General features: G+C 41.6%; 1 protein-coding gene across 5 annotated transcripts; it reads left to right on the top strand.

Moving 5' to 3' along the window:
* The first annotated feature begins 1,430 nt into the window (after nt 1-1,430).
* BIRC2 (baculoviral IAP repeat containing 2) lies at nt 1,431-17,032 on the top strand. 5 transcript variants are annotated; one of them, XM_050936766.1, is made up of 10 exons: nt 1,733-1,829; nt 4,844-4,969; nt 5,960-6,936; nt 7,044-7,143; nt 8,157-8,235; nt 9,685-9,733; nt 10,928-11,170; nt 13,832-14,086; nt 14,715-14,756; nt 16,246-17,032. In XM_050936766.1, exons 3-10 carry the CDS (start codon nt 6,063-6,065, stop codon nt 16,437-16,439), a joined length of 1,836 nt encoding a protein of 611 aa, XP_050792723.1. In that variant the 5' UTR covers nt 1,733-1,829; nt 4,844-4,969; nt 5,960-6,062; the 3' UTR covers nt 16,440-17,032. The 5 variants fall into 5 exon arrangements, with proteins under 5 accessions (XP_050792720.1, XP_050792721.1, XP_050792723.1 ...); XM_050936765.1 differs by having other exon boundaries at nt 4,844-5,030; XM_050936763.1 differs by lacking the exon at nt 1,733-1,829 and adding an exon at nt 1,431-1,594 and having other exon boundaries at nt 4,844-6,936.
* The last annotated feature ends 3,800 nt before the right edge of the window (nt 17,033-20,832 follow it).

Here is a 20,832-nt window from a genome sequence, read left to right as displayed (position 1 = left end):
AATGGAGCTGATTGTTAGTGACAGATCTCAGAAAGGGGGATGATGGTGGCACAGAAGGAGGATCTGCTGACAAGAGGACAGAAGATTGCTTAAAACCCTCATGTTTTAGGGCAGGAGCTATACTAAAATTTACTCTATCTACCTACTCTGTCTCCCTTTCTCTCTGTGGCATTTCCCCTTAAGGAGTGATGTATGGTTGTGATCTGGATAAAAAGGAGGGATGCAAAAGCTGCTGCCTTCCAGTCTAACTTGACACACTCACACATAAAAGCAGGAAGTAGATCAGGCCCCTGGAATTCCCCCAGAGGTGGGGGTAGGGGAAATACACACACACACACACAGACACACATATTTCTGCCGGGGTTTCCCCTAGAAAGAGGAAAGTACCTAATGTTCCTCTTAACTTTGGTGGGAACAGGAGTAGGCCCTTATTCAGTGTGATTATGTGAATGAGCAAGAGGTGAAGGGGAAAAAAACCCTGAAGGAAAGTGTTACACATTTGGGGCCTGATCCTGGACCATTTGAGTCAGTGGGAGCTTTTGGCACTGATTTTAATGGGAGCAGGATGGGACCCTTAGGAGGACTATGCTTTTAGTTGGGATTTACCCATAGGGTATTTTGTTGGGTTTTTTTAACTGTGCATTTGTGAGGAAGGATTTTCCTTTGTATTTCCAAGGAGATATTTAAAATTTCCCTAAAGGAGATTACAGGTTGCATCTTACATCCATTGATATGGACAGGGGTTTTGATCAAAGGGCCTGATTCTATTCTTTAATCTTCCCCTTCCCTTCCTTGCTTACTGAGAAAGCAACCTTGGGAGCCCTCAAGAACTGTTATGTGGTCGGCCCCCTGAACATTCCCCTAAAAGCTGGCTCTGATTCCTGACCGTTTTGATCCCAAGTCCCTAAATTGTACGTCAAACCAGGAAGCAAGTCTAGCTGTTCCTACTGCACTTACTGACCAACCCAACCCCAATTTATATGCATGTGCACCACATAAACCTGGATCTGGTAAGCAGGTATCTAGTGGCTCCTGCTATTTTTTGACCCCACTCCCCTCAGTGTACTGCCAAAACAGAGACTGCAGGGGGCTAGTCCTGCCTGACCCCTGTGGGAACTGGAGTTGACGATGGCAAAGGTCCAGGTTTGGTCAGTGCTTGAACCCAGGCTTCAGGGGGAGGGGGAGGGGGAGTGTTTTGGGGCAGTTGTAATGAGTTTGCTTGTTCCCTCCTCATGCCATGGGACGGCGGGACAGGATTCAGGCTGGGCGGGTGCCTCGAGAGCGCGGGGGCGCGCACTCCCTGCGCGCAGCCGGGCCGAGGACGCGACAGGCTCTGGGACCCGAGCGCCAGCCACACACTGGCTGTACCCCGCGGCCGCCCCGCCACCGCCCAGGTCGCGCGCATGCGCAGTCCGTCTGACCGGGTACTTTCCCCAGCGCGGGGCCCCGGGCGTTGTCTGACAGGAGAGCGGGGCGGAGGAGGGAGTTTCCGCGAGGCGGGACAAGGCCTCCGAGGGACCCTGGCCAGCCGGCCGCGGTATATATAGCGTGTGGGAGCGGGGGGCAGCTGAGATCAGCGCGCGGCCCAGCCTGGGTGAGTATCGCAGCCGGGGGGGAGGACAAGCCCCGCGCGGCGGGTGCTGGGGACGGGCGGCTCGAACCTGAGGTGAGAGACGGGGAGTGCAGGGAGGCCGCGGCGCGCAGGGGGCGCTCGATGCTCGTGCACGGGGGGGAGGCCTCCGCGCGCCGCGGCTCGAGATGGCGGCTTGTGAGGTGGGTACGGGCCGTGGTGACCGTGTGCGGGCGCTGAGTGCGTCAATGCAGATATGGTGAGAACGGGTAACGGCGCTGGGCAGTGGTGCGGGCGGTGACGCGGGTGTGGGGCTGTGCCCGTAGTAAAGAGTATGAGACTTGGGTTGGGATCAGACTGTGATAACTGGCGACATTACTTTAGTCAGCCAGGGTAGGGCTGTGGCCAGGCTTGCATGGTGTGGATGGTGCAGCCTGAAACTCGAGTTTAATGGGTGGCTGTATAAGCATGGGGTGACGTGCTCACGCTCTGTGTGGGAGCTGGTGGTGAATTGTTTCCCATAATTATCCCTTTCTTGCTTTAACTGAAAAGGTCTAAAATTTCAAAATTGCAAGAAGGATTAAGGATTAGTTTAAGCATCTAGTTAATTTTAAACTTTATTAAATGCAAAAGGCTGTGAGTATCATGGGGTAGCTGTGTTAGTCTGGATCTGTAAAAAGCGACAAAGAGTCCAGTTGCACCTTATAGACTAACAGAAGTATTGGAGCATAAGCTTTTGTGGGTGAATACCCACTTGTCAAATGCATTTGAGGTGTGGTTGACTTTACATGCTGTAGGTAGCCCCATTGAAGTCAGAGGCCATTAACTGTGGAAAGTTAAGCATGTGTGGACATTGTAGGATTTGATGGGCTCACGTTTGTATTGTTAAAACTGCAAAAAAATCATAAATGCAAAAGATGAGGTTGTTTCAATGCAGTTAAAACTATAATGGACCCATTAAAGTACTAAGGTTAGTCAAGTCCAGAGATGACTGAGGAACTTCATGAGGACTTAACCAGACTTGGTAAATGGACAAGGTGTTGCTTGATACGTGCAAAATAATGCTTACTGGAGGATAAAACTCCCCTTCTGTATCTTCCAGTACCTTCCACTAAATTTGTGATCTTCACTCATTTATATGCCATAATAAAAATTGATGGTATGTTCAAATCTGGAATACTATGTGCACCACTGGTCGCCCCATCTTAAAGGGATACTACAGAAGTAGAGGGGATTCAGAGGAGGGCAATGAGAATAGTCAAGAGCCTAGAAAAATACATGAAGAGAGATTTACAAGACTGGGATTGGTTATTTTAGGACATGCCTACAAGGCATTACTCAGGGAAGTTAAGGCAAATCAACTGCAGGCATGATGTTAGTGCGCCTGAATTCTAGTGTGTGGAAACCCCCATGTGATGCTCTTCAATGAGGATTTGGCGACAGGGAACTCAGACCACTTCACTCCTGCATAAAAGTATCCACATGATGAATTAACCCACTTATGCACATTGTCGTCATACATTCAGTTATTTGGCCCTAAGTTTCCTGATTGCCCCTGTGTAGGCATGCCCTTAGAAAGGAGATGAATAAGAAGTGGAGTTGAAGTGGAACAAAGGAATATTAAAAAAAAAATAGTGGCAAATTGAAAATTGGTTAAAGGAAATACTTTTTTACTCAGTGTGTGAGTAGACTGTGGAACTCACTGCCACAACATACCATTGAGACCAAAAATTTAGCACAATTCAAAGAGGGATTGGATGATTATATGGATTACAAGAATATCCAGAGTTACAATAGTAGTTAATGCTAAATGAAAAGATTTGGAAGAGATATAAAACCTCAAGCTCTGGACATAAACCAGCCTCCAATTATTCAGGATTCAACCCTTATGTGAGGCAGACTGTCCCACAGCTGTCTACTATGGGGTTTCATGTACTTCCTCTGAGGCATCTGGTGTGGGCAACTGTCAGAGACTGGATACTGAACTAGCTGGACCATAGTTCTGCTCTAGTGTGGTAATTCCTGTGTTCCTAGAAGCAGTATTTAACATTTGCATTACTTGACTTTTTATTGTATAACCTTGCAGAACTTTTTGTTGTTGTATTTAATATCCTTGATTAAGAAACTAGAGTTAGTATGACCATCTGGGGCAAACCAGAATTTTGCTAAAGAAGGAACCCAGATTAATAGTCTGGCTGCACCCATATTTGAGTGAGGTTGCAGCCATGTGGTCCAGGTCACAATGCCACTCACTCAAAGTTGGCTTAGCTGCCCACCTGACACATGGAGTTGCAATGCCACTAAAATTTGGCAAAGCTTCCCTGTCCCCTCCCATCATGTTGGAGGGGCAGCTAGGTTAGTCCACTCAGCTATAGTCAGGGATGGGGCAGAAGGGAGAAGAGAAGGCTGATCTTCTCCCACAACTCACTGTGCCTAATCATTTAAATACCATGGTATCAATGAGCCATCACCAAACTGAAGTGGGTGGGGAGTACTCTGCTGCTTCTGTTTTGCTTGGAGACCTTTCTGTAGGGGGTGTGTGTCACCCTGGGAGAAGCATATTTGTGTTGACTCTATTTCCAGTGGGAAGAAGTGTTGTGTGTATTTTAATGAAAGTGTGGAACACTTCAGAAAGCTTGAAACACAGCAAAAAATGAGACTCTAAAATAAGACTCTGATTTCTATCTCCTGCTCTCACCTGGAATTTTTGGTTGTATTTTGTGGGCCTGGTATTTTTTTCTTTTGGTTTTTTTAGCATTTTAAAAAAGCGTTCTGTAAGTCATTGGACAGCTCCTGAGTTTAGACAAGCCCTTGTTTAATTTAAATTGGCTTAGGTGAATTGGTGCAACTTTTGTGTATGTTTTTATACCCATTTAAACCTGGCTTGTATCTGTTTAGGTTGCACCTTTAAACTTAACTAAAGCTATGTAAAATAACACCATTAGTCATATCAGTACAACTTTGTGTGTAGACCGGGCCACTAATCTATAGTCTCTATCTACCAAATATTTGACAACTTACGAAATTAAATCACTCACTTTTCCAAATTTTTCGGTACAGGTTAACAAGGTGGGAATAGGTTTTGATGTCAGTGTTTATGGAAGTGACCAACATTAACTATCCTGAAACCTGCTGGTCAAAAATTAAAAAAACTGGCTTTGCAATTCTCGTGTTCAACTGGTTTATAATTTGAGAAATACTGTAGATGACAGCTACAACAAATATACCTAATTTATCTTGTTTTATAAGAAAAATGTCTTTTCTCCTTTACAGGTTTTGGCAGCACAAAGGAATTGGATGTTTCAGACTACAGATATCTACAATTTCTTCTTGTGAACTACAAATCTCAGTATGGAGGCCTAAGCCCCTTAAAAGGGACTTCAGTCTGAAATCTGGGAGGTAGTTTTGTGCACAAATAAAGAAACTAAAGTTAACAAAATATATTTCTGTATTGACCAGTGTAAGTTCTGTTTGCTTTCTGAACATGGCCTACAGAGATCTTTTAATTAATCCATATAAAATACTAGAATATTCTAGCATAAAGCCATATATTTGTATTAAATGTTATAAGAGTATACTTGTACCCAAGCAACCTGGCTTAGTTTATGATGCCCAGAGTTGAGAGTGTCATGGAAGAAAACACACTCGGTCTGTTCCAGGCCGGTGGGTATATGTGACAAGTTGGTGGTGTCACTGCTGTGGTCAAGAATCATTCTTGCTGGAGCTATAGCTCTGCTGTATGTAAGGTTGTTGAGTATAACCTTTAATTTTGTTTGTAGCGTCTTGCATATCTTTGGGTGAGGATTGCTAAAACAAAGAGTATTTTGTTTTGGCAGTCTGGCATATGAATACACCTTCAGAAGTTTTAGGGCTGTTCTGTTTGTGCCTCTGTAATGTCTCAGATTAGAATTTCAACATAAGTATGCGACGCTCTTATCAAAACAATCTTTACAGATGTATAAAAGCTGCATTCATATTGGCTATCTAGGATGAAATAAACACTTAATTTTAAATTGGAGCATGATATTAAGATGCAGTGTCTTCAGTTTTACCCATTTTAGTTTCTTTATTGGGGTGGATTTTGATCACCCTTACATATTTTTCTGTATCTCTTCCACCCAACCTCCTTCTGCACCGAAGTGCCATTGACTGTGAGATGAGAAGTACAGTATACTAAGGAAAATGTGATGTATTGTGACAGGAAAGTCCAGTTGACATACTTTCTGAACCTCCTAGAGTGTTGAGATCGTGTAACTTTTCTCCATTGAAAGCAGTTTTGCAGATTAAAATAAAAGCAGGACTTCCCACATGTATCAAATCTGTTTATGAATCATAATTCATTCCTTTCACATGCGTTCAGTGTTACAAACCAAAATGTTTCACTTTCAGGTCCTTACTCTTTTATATGGCCTGGGAGTTATTCAAAATCACCTCCATGCACAAAACTACCTCCCAGAGAAAGACTTGTCCCATTCTTCCCTAATATTTCATTATGAACATAGTGGAAAGCAGCTCGTTCCTGGCTAATCTGATGAATAACAGCACGGTGTGTGAACTGAAGTATGAGTTGTCATGTGAACTCTACAGAATGTCCACGTTTTCTACTTTCCCTCTCAACGTGCCAGTGTCTGAAAGGAGTCTTGCTCGAGCTGGGTTTTATTACACTGGTGTGAAAGATAAAGTTAAATGCTTCAGTTGTGGCTTGATGTTGGATAACTGGAAACAAGGTGACTGTGCTCTGGAAAAACATAAACAGCTCTATCCTAGTTGCAGCTTTGTTCAGAATTTGCTTTCAGTTAGTAATCTTGGATCATCCTCTCATTCAGCCTTCTCACCTCCAGCCACAATAAACAGTTTTTCACCATCTTTGCATTCCATAACTGGTGCTCCAAGCTTAGAACAAATTGGCTTTTTCAGCACTACTTTCTCCAGTTTTCCTCAAGAACCAGTAACTTCTAGGGCTGTTGAGGACCCATCACACCTGCGATCTAACTTTTATAATCCTGCAATGAGCACAGAAGATGCTAGGCTATGTACTTTTCAGACATGGCCCCTGACATTTCTATCCCCAACAGATCTGGCCAAAGCTGGATTTTACTATACTGGGCCAGGAGACAAAGTTGCTTGTTTTACCTGTGGGGGTCAACTAAGTAACTGGGAACCGAAGGATAATGCCATGTCAGAACATAGGAGATACTTTCCTAACTGCCCTTTTGTGGAAAATAAAACTAGAGGCCATCCAATATTCAGCATTTCTAACCAGAGCATGCAAACCCACGTGGCTCGTGTTAAAACATTCATAAACTGGCCAACAAGAATTCCAGTTCGACCTGAACAACTTGCAAATGCTGGGTTTTATTACGTAGGTAAGAAAAGTTAACCTATCTAATGTCTTAGTTTATTTCTTTTAGAATTTGCTAAGCAATGGCTTGTGTGAACGCTTATTGAATACTTTGTAAACTTGCTTTTAAAGGTCGTAATGATGATGTCAAATGTTTCTGCTGTGATGGTGGATTGAGGTGTTGGGAGTCTGGAGATGATCCATGGATTGAGCATGCTAAATGGTTTCCAAGGTAACTATTTGAAAATCTCTGTAAGTGGAAGAATTAGGCCAGTGCCGAGCTTTTTCAGACCTTCCCCTATAATTTTTTTATCTTGAAATTTGTCAGTTGGAGCAGAGTTAGGCCAATGTGAGTGCTTTTGAAATTGTCACTCTACAGGAGGGTGTGTGGGTGGTTTTTGTGTGTGTTCCAGATGGAAAGAATTGAGTGAGAACATCTCTACTGCTGAATAATAAAATGGGGGAAATAATGATGCTAATAACTATGAGGGAGATTTTCAAAGACAGATGTCAGTAAGACACAACTACTATTTGTACCTTTTGAAAATCTCCCCATATGTTAATGATTTTTAAATAGCTTTCATGAAGTTGAGAACAGTACAGGAAAAATAGTGTTTGGTATGCTAATCTTTGACACCGTTTACCATCAGCTATTAAACTTAAGTTCCACATCCAACTTTTTTGCTTAGCTCCTTGTTCATCTCCCCCTTTAACTTTTATCATTGTATTTTTTTTATCTTGAGTAAAGTTTAAATTGCTTTACTAGACTGATACGTTTTAAAACCTCTTAATTTTTTGATATCCATTTCATTGCAGTGTACTTCTTTTTATTTTTAAATTTTAGACTAGTTTGTAGACACTGAGTGATTTGAGGGGAGGGGTGGAGTATTGGCTGAGTTTTAAAAACTGTTGACGTTGTACACTAAAAGGTACTTATTACTAAATGCTTTGATATTGATGAGATCACATTTATATCTGATAAATACCGAAATTAGGCCATATTAAGATGATTCAGCAAAACATCCCTCTTCAGTAATGATACTTAAGTGTGTGCTAAAGTTCCATTGAAGTCACTGGGACTTAATCATGTGCTTAACTTTTAAGTATGTGTTTAAGTGCTTCCCTGAATTGGGGCCTAACTGAGCACAGTATTGTAGTCTTCTTATTCTGTGTGGCTTTTAACTAGTATATATAAGAAACAAATATTGTAACTTGACAAACATTTATATTCTGTTAATGTTTTAGATGTGAGTATCTACTGCGAATAAAAGGGCGAGAGTTTGTCAATCAAATTCAGGCGAGATTCCCACATCTCCTTGAACAGGTAAACCTAGAATTTTTATGTAATTTTTCTGGTTGCTAATATCAGCATTAGATGGTAGTACATAACTCCCCCCTCCCTCTCCCCACTCACTCTCCAGATATTGCTCTAAGTAGTTTGACAGGTATGAGTTTTAGGTTTGATTGACAGTTCATGAATGAAAAGCTTTACATGAAAATGAGATGAACCAATTCTAATTGATGATCTTCAAAACTGACTCTTTGCACATCTTCCATGAGCAGTTTTTGTATTTTTGAGAATTGATATTGAAAATAGATCTGGTAGCATTGGGACTTGACTCATTTGAAGAGCTTCACAGCCATTTACAGTCAAACCTTATGACACTTAGTGTGAGGCAATGAGAGTTCTAGACCAGGGATTGGCAACCTCTGGCATGCGGCTTGCCAAGATAAGCACCCTTGCAGGCTGGGCCAGTTTGTTTACCTGCTGTGTCGGCAGGTTCGTGGCCAGTGGGAGCCACGATCTGCCAGTTCGCCGTCTCAAGCCAATTGGGACGGCAGGAAGCAGTGTGGGCGAGGGATGTGCTGGCTGGTATGGTGAACCGTGGTCAGTGGGAGCCGTGATCGGCTGAACCTGCCGAAGTGGCAGGTAAACAAACTGGCCCGGCCTGCTGGGTGCTTACCCTGGCGAGTCGCGTGCCAGAGGTTGCCAACCCCTGCTGTAGACTTTGAGTATAAAGAAGTGAAGTTCTGATTATACAAGGCTTAGTGACTAATGCAGATTAGTACGTGCTAGTACAGAAATTGGTTCCGGGTGCCTCTCTTGTGGGACTTTTTTTTTTTTTTTTAAGTAAGCTGTTTGTAACAAGTTTATATTTGCATAAACAAAAGGCATAGTGAGTAACTTCATTTGGAAGAGAAAAGCTTGTGTTGGTATAAACTGCCTGGATTTACCTCAATACACATTCGCAGTACAAATTGTTTAAGACTTGTATAATCCTATCTGCAAATACTTCACTTAGGCTATTTGAGTTAAAATTCTTAATTGCAAATCTTTGGGTGGAGTGTGACTGGACAGTGACTAGCACAATGGGATCCTGGCCCCTTACTGGGGCTCTTAAATGCTACAGTAACTTAATTATTTGTACCAAGTTCTTCATTATTATTATTATTATTATTATTTATTATTTATTATAATAGGAGATATATCTATCTCCTAGAACTGGAAGGGACCGTGAAAGGTCATTGAGTCCAGCCCCCTACCTTCACTAGCAGGACCAAGTACTGATTTTTTGCCCCAGATCCCTAAGTGGCCCCCTCAAGGATTGAACTCACAGCCCTGGGTTTAGCAGGCCAATGCTCAAACCACTGAGCTATTCCTCCTTCCTTAAGCACTTAATGCTCTGGAATTATCAGCTTTGTATGCAAAGCGTTGTATGCTGACTTGTTTGTTTTTTGTTGTTGTTTAATGCTGTTCCTTTGCATTCCATAGCTCTTGTCAACTTCAGATACCCCTGTGGATGAAAGTGCCAATCCACCAAGTATGTACATTTTAGTTAATGTCTTTCAAGCTACATAGTGATAGAACTTTCAGCACACTTATAAACCTAATGAAAATATAAATAGAACTTTTGTATGGATGCTTTCCAAAATTAGCTTGCTAAGCAATTCATAGCATTTTAGAAAGCAGCAGCATTGGAATGCTTCCCAGCAGGTCAAAGCTTTTTTTGACAGTTGTGTAGTGTACTTAAAATGTCAGTGAGGTGTGTAGGAAATTTTATGCTACAATATTCCCTTCAAGTTTGTTGCAAGAAAAATTTCTCATCCCTTCATAATTTCCACAATACTTGGGATTTGTATACATACTGTATAGTTTCTGAAGAGTTTGTCTCTGTTTGTGTGTTCTCTAACTGGACTCTATGGACTCATTATTGGTTACACCAGCTTCTGCTAGAGTAACCCAGGGTATGGACCACCCTGGTATCAGAACTCTTTAGAGAGTGTTGTGATTACACAAGATACCTACAACCCTACCCTGCTGGGAGCCTGCAGCTATGTCAGCACCTTCAAAAGTGGGCAGCAATAGCCAGGGAGAGGGAATGGCCAAGCCAGCTTGGGGACATACTGAAGAAGTGCAGCCTTCCAGACAGCTTCCTCGAGCTGTAAAGCTGTCTTATTCAGTGGAATACCCAGGTATGATGACAGTGCTGTCTGACTTCTCTGGGGGTGAATTCCCCATAGTGCCATTGGCCCCTGCTGAGGCAGTGAGATGAGTCAGATTTCCAATTATTACGCTTAGTTAGCTAAGTGCCAGGAAAAGGATGACCAATAGTAGAACTGTAACAATTCTATTAATGCAGATGCGACTCAAGAACTTGTTATACTATATGAAAGGGAGGTATTTCCATAACTAACTTTTTTTACCATTCTTTTTCAGTTCTAATCTAATGACGCTGTTCAACAATGGCATGACCTCTGGGTTTTCCCTGCTTTTGCTGCTTTAAATTGGATCTTTGTTATTGTAACAAAGCTTTTTTTGTTGAAATACAGTCTAATAAAATTCTAAACGGGAGTTAAGTAAAAATATCTTGATCTTTAAGAAGTTAAGCCTATGTCATTAAATGATTTTTTTTATGCTAAATCTCATTTACATACTGAAGATGTTAAAAATGTCTAAAGTTTTCATATCCTCTAAAGTATCTCTTTTCTTTTTCTTTCTTCCCGTTCATGAATAGCTATTCATTCAGAATCTGGAGAAAGCCATTCAGAAGATGCAATCATGATGAACACCCCAGTGGTTAAAGCAGCCTTGGAGATGGGCTTTAGTAGAAGACTAATAAAGCAGACAGTTCAGAGTAAAATCTTAGCAACTGAGGAAAATTACAAGACTGTTAATGATCTTGTGTCCGATCTGCTTACTGCAGAAGATGAAAAAAGGGAAGAGGAGAAGGAGAGACAATCTGAAGAAGTGGCATCGGGTATGCATAGGGCACTAGTAATACACTTATCCTCGTTGTTAGATTGTTATCTGTTTGCTTTTTGGTCTAATTCTGGGGACACTTGTTTTCATGAGCTTTGGTAATTTTTTGTGTGTGTGTTTTACAGTGTTAATCCTTTATATTTACCTTTATCATCTGGATATCAGTGTGGAATTTAGGCCTCAATCCTGGAATTATCCTTAGTGATGCACCCCATATTTCACTGGGGCTCGATAAGATCCATGAGTCCACCTGCACAATGCTCTGCAGGATCAAGACCATATTTTTGTCAATATGCCTATATGTGGTGTTAAGTCCCTCATATAAACCAAAACTGTAACTCCTCTATATAGTAAAACTTCCACCACATAGAAACGATTATAAATATAATTTCAGTCTCCTAAAATTACTACTGGTCAGCTCTGTTACTTCTGTGACTTCTCAGTAATAATAAAAACATTGAGATTAATGTACAAGAGGCCAGATTTTTTTTTTAATTGATATTCCTTGACGTTAGATGTAGTTAAGTCAGCAGGGTCTGGCACAATTCACCCAGAAGTGCTTCAGCTAATTCCTTATGCAATCTTAGAACTATTACTTATCTTCAAGAGCTCATGGTGGACAGGTGTGGTCCCAGAGGAGCAAAGAAGAAAGCTACTATGTTTTCCCACCTTTAGAAAGGGAAACATTGAAGACCTGGGGAATTATAGACGAGTGGGCCTAACTTCAATACCTGGAAAAGATACTGGAACAAATTAAACAATCATTTTGTAACCTCCTAGAAGATAGTAGACTGATAAGTAATAGTCAACATGGTTTTGCCAGGAACAAATCTTGTCAAACTGACCTAATTTCCTTCTTTGGTAGGGTTACTGGCCCAGTGACTTGAGGATGAGAGGGTAGATATGGTGGTAGATATTGGTTGGTTTTTGGTTTTTAAAGTAAGGCTTTTGACACAATGCCATATGACAGTCTCATCAGTAAACTAGGGAGATGTGGTCTAGGTTAGTGGCTCTCAACCTTTTTTTTTCCCCATTTGTGAGCCCTTAATCTTCAAATGGAGATACAGACCCCTTTGGAAATCCTAGATGTAGTCTGTGGATGCCCAGGGGCCTGCAGACCACAGATTGAAAACCACTGGTCTAGGTGAAATGACTATAAGGCAGGTGGACTGGCTGAAAGACCATACTCAGAGTAGTTTTTGGAATTTGCAGGTGACACCAAGCTGGGAAGGATTGCAAGCATTTTTGGAGGATATTAGAATTCAAAATGACCTTAACAGACTGGAGAACAGATCTAAAATCTACAAAATTAAATACAATAAAGACAAGTGCACTTAGGAAGGAAAAAAGTGAAATGCACAATTATGAAATGAGAAATAAATAGCTAAGTGGAAAAACTGCAGAAAAGGATCTGGGGGTTAAAGGGTCAGAAGTTGAATGAGTCAACAATGTGTTGCAGTTTTGAAAAAGACTTAATAGAATTTTAGAGGTGTTTTTAACTTGGTTAATGAGGAAAGTTTGTGATTTTTGTTTGTTTTTAAACCATAACCTGGTCATGTTTAGCCTTAAGAAAAGATGACTATGGGGGAGAGAGGAAATGGGTACAGATAAAATAGCACATACTGTATTTCATGTCTGTTTTTATAAAGAGGCAGAGACCAGTTCTCCTCCATATCTACTGAAGGTAGGGAAAGAAGTAATGGGCTTAATCTGCAGTAAGGGAGATCTAGGTTACATGTTAGGAAAAACTTTCTAACAATAAGATTAGTTAAGTAGTGGAACATTTTACCAAAGGAGGCCGGAATCCCTGTCCCTGGAGTCTTTAAAAGAACAGGTTGGACAAACACCTGTCAGGAATGGTCTAGGTATATATGGTCTTGCCTCAGTGCAGAGGGATGGACTAGATGACCTCTCAAGACCCCGTCCAGTCCTGTACTTCTGATTCTTTAACATTTGCTTTTCAGTTTCAAAACCTCACAAGCATGCAGTCTGGCTTTGAAACTCTTAAAAAACAGTAGGAGCCATGATTTAATGAACATAATTTCTGTAGCACAGCATATTAAAGTGCTGCGTATGTCATCCTGGCTCACTATATGCCAACAGCTGAGATGTCACAACGTGGTACATTTCTAGTCATTAAACCACAGTAGAAATTGGACAGCCACAATCTGGAGAATATAAAACACAATTTACAATGTGTGGTTTGTTTGGGGTTGTTTTTTGATGTGTTCTGTACTGTTTAGGTCTTCCCCATGCATAACTCTGTCCCTATGGTTTTTCAAAAAAATACTTAGTCCACACAGATTTAACAGTATTTTTGACTGGCATTGAGTTTTGACTTGATAAGCCAGGCCTTTGGGTCTGTGCATTCCACATGTGCAATGAATATACCTTTCACTGTTGTGAGGTGGCCTCACTACTTTGGAGGAGAAGGGTGACTTTGTAAAACTTTACAATACTCAAACTACTTGTCTGCCTCTCATGTGATATGTGAAGTCTGTAGTAATTTAATAGTGTGTATTACTGATATGGAGTGGGAAGTGAAATGAAGAATGAAAAGAATCAAGGTATCTCTTATAATTGGATAGCACACATCAGTTACTAGTAACAGTGGAACTTCAAATCTTGTAACTTACTGAATTTTCCCCTTGAATTTAAGATGACCTGTCCTTAATTCGGAAGAATCGAATGGCTTTGTTTCAGCATTTGACATGTGTGCTTCCTATCCTGGAGAGTTTACTATCGGCCAAAGTGATAACTGAACTTGAACGTGATGTTATTAAACAAAAAACCCAAACGCCATTGCAAGCAAGGGAACTGATTGATATGATTTTAGTGAAAGGAAATGCAGCAGCCCACATATTCCGAAACTGCCTGCGAGAGTGTGATCCTATGTTGTACAAAGATTTATTTGGTGAGTTTGACTGACAGCTGTACTTTTTTTTTTTTCTTTTTTCTTTTTTTCCTTTTTCTTTTCCCCAGAAGATTGATAAACTTATTTCCTAAGTCTAACCATCTTTATTTTCTTAGTAATACGTAGATCCCTGCATGGATACAAAATTTATATCTGCAGATGTGGATGTCCATGGATATAAAATGGATATCTGCAGGGCTCTACCAGGAACCACAACAGCGAAAGCTGCAGTATGTCGGGCTGCTGCTGCACGCAGGAGCCAGCGCCCAGTCTGGGCAGCTTCTCCAGTATGACTGTATCTCCCCCAGCCTTACCCATTGACTTGGGCACCAGGCTCACCAGCAGCTGTCCCTGGTTGTGCTAGTGTGCACAAGTGGCTCACATGCTCCCGGACAAGAATCCCTTTCATGCAGTGATCTGCCTCTCCTGGGTCCTTTGAGCGACAGCCTGACATGCTCCTGCTTTCCTCGCTGTTCCTAGTAGAGCCCTGCAGCTCTGTGGATATAAATCTTGTATCCATGCAGGACTCTAGTAATACAGTCTGAGGTATAGTAGTAAAGCATTAGTTAAAGATTCTACTGGAATATAGATAATTCTAGTGACTAAAATGTTCTTTTTGTCATTTTAGTTGAAAAAAACATGAAGTATGTTCCCACAGAAGACACTTTAGGTAAATTTTCAGTTTTATTCATTTGAGTGGTTTGGGCAATAACTGAGGTTCTCACAACAAATTTTTCTCTTTGACACTATCACATTCTGGGGTGTAATCCAGACTAGTGAGAGGTTGTCACCACCTGCTCTGTGACCTGATTGCCTCATAATGCTTTACTATTGTAGTTCCCAACTTTTGCTGCTCACAGAGAGCCTACGAGCATGCAAGTTACTCTGAGTGTCTGTTTATAACTACAGTCCTAGTTTGGTGGCTCTGACTCCAGCAGCCTGTTAGCAGCACTCTTGTCACACTGTGGCTTCCACCAGCCTTGGTTACTACTTGCAGAGTAGCCTCAACATAACCCGAGTCCCAAATTTTTCCCAAAACTGTGTGTACTGCACTATGCAGCCGTTTTCAGGTCTGTTGCTCCTGCAAAGGGTCAATAGTCAACAGCTTGTGACTTCAACTAGTTACCAAACACACTGGACCCTCGCTAGAATGTGGGATTTGAGATCCATGCATGGTACCGCATTAACGTGAGGATCGTGTTAAAATGAATTGCAATTAAAGTAATTAAATTTGGGATCCATGGCCGTGACCGTGTTATATGTGAATTCGCGCTATATAGATGCACATTTTAGCAAGGGTCCGGTGTAGTTCATTTTAAACAATACCATTTTATTCTCTAATTCAAACTAAACCAAGCTTATTTAACTAAAGACATCTTAGGTGAGTACAACTCTAAGGCATTAAAGTCAGAAATAGTTACAAGAGAAATAAAAATACTCACTTTCTAGTAGCTAAAACTTAACAAGCTAGACTGGGTTCAGAGTAAAATCCTTACCACATGATCCCAGCAACATGGCTGACCAAATTCTCAGATCAGGGTCTCCCCCACTAAAATCAAAGGGCTGGCTCCTTTGTCTTAGGAGAGAGTGAGCTTGCAGTGTTTGTGGTGTTTTTTTGTTGTTGTTTTTTTTTTGCCCCTCACTTTTATAGTCCAGTCACCCTTTGAAATGCATTTTCCTGAAGGTTACCCTTAGATAAAGTTCATTCCAGCTCTTAGGATGGAGATCTGAAGTCTCAGGGTGAAAGAGGTTCTATGTTGTTCCTTGCTGAAATGCAGATCAGTTTGTTCCTGCACCCCTTCGTTGTCAAGTGGCCATTCTTTGCCAGGTGGTTGCCAGTCAACTTAGACCTGTGGCATGAGGCATCAGCTTGTCCTTTTGTCTATCAGAAACTGGTTCCCCCTTCCCCCCCCCTCCTCCCAGACTTGTGTGGTAAACACATTTTAGTCATAATTTCTATAACCCTTAATATGCACTTCTGACATACATGACACAAGAATATCAATGATCCGTGTGGTGTTCATTTTGAAATGATACCTCACAAGGCATATTTTGTACTGGGTGGCAGTTGTACTGAATTTCATTGCTTTCCCATCTCTAATCAGTTCTGCCATTTGAAGATCTCTTTGTGGTGTTAAGTTTGTTTGTTCTCTTCTCAGGGTTACCCATGGAAGAACAACTGAGAAGATTACAGGAGGAAAGAACCTGTAAAGTTTGCATGGACAAAGAAGTTTCTATTGTATTTATTCCATGTGGTCACTTAGTGGTGTGCAAAGAGTGTGCACCTTCCCTAAGAAAATGCCCTATTTGCAGGGGGACAATAAAGGGTACTGTTCGTACATTTCTTTCATGAAGAGAGAACCTGCAAGCTCCTGTTCCTGTGCATCCTAGCAGTGCTCAGGACTAACCCAGTGATGTGTTAAGAATGGAAAACTCTAGTAAAGAAGATAATGGATAAATTACTTGCTTAATGTGGCTTATGGGGTAATAGTGGACTGTTGTGTGAGCATGCTAGGCCTTATGCTGCCAAAGATCTTTTTTGAAACCTGTGTAAGTAATTATTTAAAAATGATGGAAACATAAGATCTATTTTTTGTGAAGTAACTTTTTTTTCCAGAAAGTCTTATCAATGAGGAAGAGATCTCATAAACATGCCTTTATCCTAATTTGAAAAGAAATCCTTTACTAGTGAAGCATTGTGTTCTAATACATTTAATTTTAAAGCTGAGTCTTAAATAACTGAAGCGTTTTCATGAGACTTTCCTACAAATGACACTTGATACTTGTAAGACTACAGGATCTTCTACTTCAGCTGTTCTGGTTGTATCAAGACTTAAAAAAAAATAGACTACAAAAAGACCTTATAAAAGTCTGACATTCTGTTAATGTGTGTATAATTGATATTTAATTATATGAAAACAGCATTAAAATGTTTTCAATAAACTATTTTAGAAGTGAAGACTTTTATTTAGTACAAAATGTTCCCAAAGTTAGCTTAAATTTTTGTATAGGTTGCAGTGACAATGGAAAAGTGTTTGTTAGCTGTATTAATCTGTACTGTGTGTTCTGCTGATTTCCTCTTAGCACAGCCTTTTTTAATTACACTTTTCCTAGCAAAATTAATCTGCTTTAGTTTCCTCCTTATTCAAATTAATAGGGAGGGTGATTACTGCATTAAAGGTAGACTAATGCAGGTATTACACACTCCTGTAATATTGGTAAATGTATTGTGTTTCACGCAGCTCCTGGCAAAAAGTGCCGTCTGAGCAGCATCCCATGCAAACAAAAGGGACTTCTGTTCAACTTCACTCCTTCTGTCTGCCTCTCCCTCATGAAGAAGAAAATGCTGCTAACAGAGGAGCAGCCCCTAGTACTCACTACTGTGTTGTCCTTGGGGCGGAATCCAAGTCCTGCTATAGGACTTGCACTCATGACATTAGAAACCAGGTTGCTGGCCAGTAGTGGTAATAGCCTTTTTAAGATGACGAGATCAATTACAGGTAAGTAAAAGTTCTTCAAGATGTGTGGTCCTTATCTGTATTCCACAGAGGATTATACACATGTGCCAGGCACTTGGTGCCGGAGCTTTTGAAAGTAGTGCTGTTTGGTAGTCTGTGCGTCTGGCCTTGTGGTCTTGCCCCAGGTGATAAAGGGCACATTGGGCTGCCAGCGTTTCCAGTTCCTTCTCTACCACAGAGCTGTTGACTCTGCAGCAGAGGGGAAGGAGGGTGAGTTTGGAATAGATAGGGACAATCTATCTTGAAGAACCTTCACTTACAGTAAGCAAGCTCGTTTTCTTTTTCGAGTGGTCCCTATTGTATTTCAGGGAGGGTGATTAACACACAGTACTTGTGTGGGAGGATGGGGCAAGGAGATGGGAGTGGAGGTCTGCTGCTTCAAACAGAGCATCTGTCATGGAATTGTGCACTAGAGCATAATATATGGAAAAGGTGTGTACCAAACTCCACATGGCTGCCTTGCATATATCTGCAAGGGGCATGTTGTGGAGTGTGGCTGTAGTTGATGATTGTGCTCTTGTGGAATGGGCCCAAATCCCTTCAGGCAGGGGTCATCCTGATGATTGATAACAGCACGCCAATGTACTGAGAACCACTTGAAGATTCTGTGGGTGGAAATAGTTTGTTTCATTCTCTGCTATGGCAACAAACCCTGGGAGATTTCCAAAAGGGCTTTGTTCGGTCATGATAAAAATCCAATGCCCTTCAAACATCTGAGTGAAGCCGCCTTTCCTCATTTGAGATGTGAGGTTTGGGGAAGACGGTAGATAAATATATGGGTTGATTTGAGGTGGAATTGGAAAACCACCTGGCAGAGGAACTTGGGATGGAATTGTTACGGAAACTTTTCTTTCCTAACCAATGTAATGGTGACAAGGAAGGGAACTTTCATGGAAAGGAGAGAGAGTGAGCACAAGACCATAGGTCATCAGTGAGGTGAAGACTAAGTTAAGGTCACATGGTAGGAGGGGGGGCAATCAGTTGACTAGGTGGTGTATTTTTGCAGGAGGCAAAACTGCAGTTAACAGGTGGATAAAGATGGAACAACTATCCATCAATGGATGAAGGGTGCTAATGGCAGCTGTATGCACCTCAGTGGAACTGAGGGTCAGTCGTGAGTCCTTCCAATTAAAGGAAACATTCAAGGAGTAACAGGATGTGCATTGCTTCAGGGACAAGGCCCTGTCTGGTAGCCCAGGAAGTGAAATGTTTCCACTTGGCTTGACATGAGCATCCTGTGAACTCCTTCCTGCTGCTTGAGGCCATCTCCTACTGCCAGAGAGTATTCTTGCGCTAGTTGTAGGTGTCCATCCAATAACCAAGCTGTCAGGTGAAGAGAGTGTGGGGTTGGGGTATCTGAGACTGCCATTTTCTTGGGCCAGTACCTCGGGGAATGTTTGAAGTGTGATTGGGGGGGGGGGGGGAGAGAGACGGGCGGTATTTTGACATGCAGAGGAGGAGCAGAAGCCAAAATTGGTGAGGCCAGAATGTGGCTATGAGGATGGCTGTTGCCGTCTCCTGTCTGATCGTATGGATCACTCGTGGTAACTGCAGGAGGGTGAAGGCATAATTGAGGATTAGGGCATCCCCCTATGATTGAGTTTCAACTCCTCCCCTCAAACAATATTAGGGTACATTTGGTATTGGGGTGGGATGCAAAAAGATCCGTCACTGAGGGTACCCATTGGCTAAAGATGTCTGCAATTAGTCATTCAACTCCCATTCAGGATCAGTTGCAAAGTTTCTACTGAGAGCATAAGCAGTCGTGTTCTGGGCGTCCAGTAAGTAGGCTGCTGCCAAAAGAATATGGTGTGTGATGTACTATTTCCAAAGATATTCAACTTCCACATAAAGGGCTAGGGATTTTTGTTTATATAGAAGATGGTGGTGGTGTCTGACATGACAAATGTGTCAGTTTTGGATGGTTGGCAGGAAGGCCTGGCAAGTTTTTTGTACTGCCTGGAGTTCAATATGTTTATGTGCAGCCTGCATTTATCTTGCTGTCTTAATGGAAGAAGAAATAAATGGGCTGCATAAGTGTTAGACAACTTAGTCCTTCACTCTCCCACTTCCCTGGTCCTTCTCACATGTACAGAGAGCAACAATACTTAAAGTTCGAAGGTGCAAACAATTCGATGTTTATTGGGGTGAACTTCCAGCAAGCTTAAATCCAAATTCCTTTTTCCTTATTTTTGAATCCCAACTTAATTCCTGTTTGCCCCTAATTTATACAGTAATATTCTTAGCTGCACCTTAAGCAATCATGCTACTAAAATTTCCCTAACTGCTTCTAACATAACGTAACATGATTAGCTAACCAGTTATATCCCACCACCTTAATTAGTTTACACCCAGCAAAATTAATTACACAGGTGTCAAGGTTCCTCCCCTACTCTGAACTTTAGGGTACAGATGTGGGGACTTGCATGGACACTTCTAAGCTTAATTACTAGCTTAGATCTGGTAACACTGCCACCATCCAGAATTTCAGTGTCTGGGACACTTCCTGTCCCCCCCAAACCTTCCCCCTCCCTGGGCAGCCTTGAGAGGCTTTTTCACCAAGTTCCTGGTGAACACCGATCCAACCCCTTGGATCTTAACACAAGGAGAATTTAACCATCCCCCTCTCCTTTTCCCCCTACCAATCCCTGGTAGTCCAGATCCAATCCCCTTGAATCTTAAAACAAGGAAAAATCATTCAGGTTCTTAAAAAGAAAGGTAAAAATCATTTCTGTAAAATCAGGATGGGAAATACTTTACAGGGTAATCAGATTCATATAGCCCAGAGGAACCCCCTCTAGCCTTAAGTTCAAAGTTACAGCAAACAGAGGTAAAATCCTCTCAGCAAAAAGGAACATTTACAAGTTGAGAAAATAAAAATAAGACTAACACGCCTTGCCTGGTTATTACTTACAAGTTTGAAACATGAGAGACTGATTCAGAAAGATTTGGAGAGCCTGGATTGACATCTGGTCCCTCTTAGTCCCAAGAGTGAACAACCCCCAAAACAAAGAGCACAAAAGACTTCCCTCCACCAAGATTTGAAAGTATCTTGTCCCCCTATTGGTCCTCTGGTCAGGTGTCAGCAAGGTTTACTGAGCTCCTTAACCCTTTACAGGTAAAAGAGACATTAACCCTTAACTATCTGTTTATGACAACAGGAGACAGAAACAATTACAGAACCAGACAGAGATCATGCAAATAAACAGCAAAGTGGGAATGATAATT

Source organism: Gopherus flavomarginatus, chromosome 1 (assembly GCF_025201925.1).
Source record: "Gopherus flavomarginatus isolate rGopFla2 chromosome 1, rGopFla2.mat.asm, whole genome shotgun sequence".
In the NCBI taxonomy this organism is placed as follows: Eukaryota; Metazoa; Chordata; order Testudines; family Testudinidae; genus Gopherus; species Gopherus flavomarginatus.
Note: the sequence above shows the minus strand (reverse complement) of the source record. Positions and strands in the feature narration are given on the sequence as shown.

Bases quoted from the DNA above. Each gene is read 5' to 3' on its own strand.
- BIRC2 (XM_050936763.1), top strand. From the start codon at position 6,063: ATGAACATAGTGGAAAGCAGCTCGTTCCTGGCTAATCTGATGAATAAC. The intron at 9,734-10,927 runs GTATGTACATTT...GTTCATGAATAG, and splicing joins TGAAAGTGCCAATCCACCAA to CTATTCATTCAGAATCTGGA. The intron at 14,757-16,245 runs GTAAATTTTCAG...TTCTCTTCTCAG, and splicing joins TCCCACAGAAGACACTTTAG to GGTTACCCATGGAAGAACAA.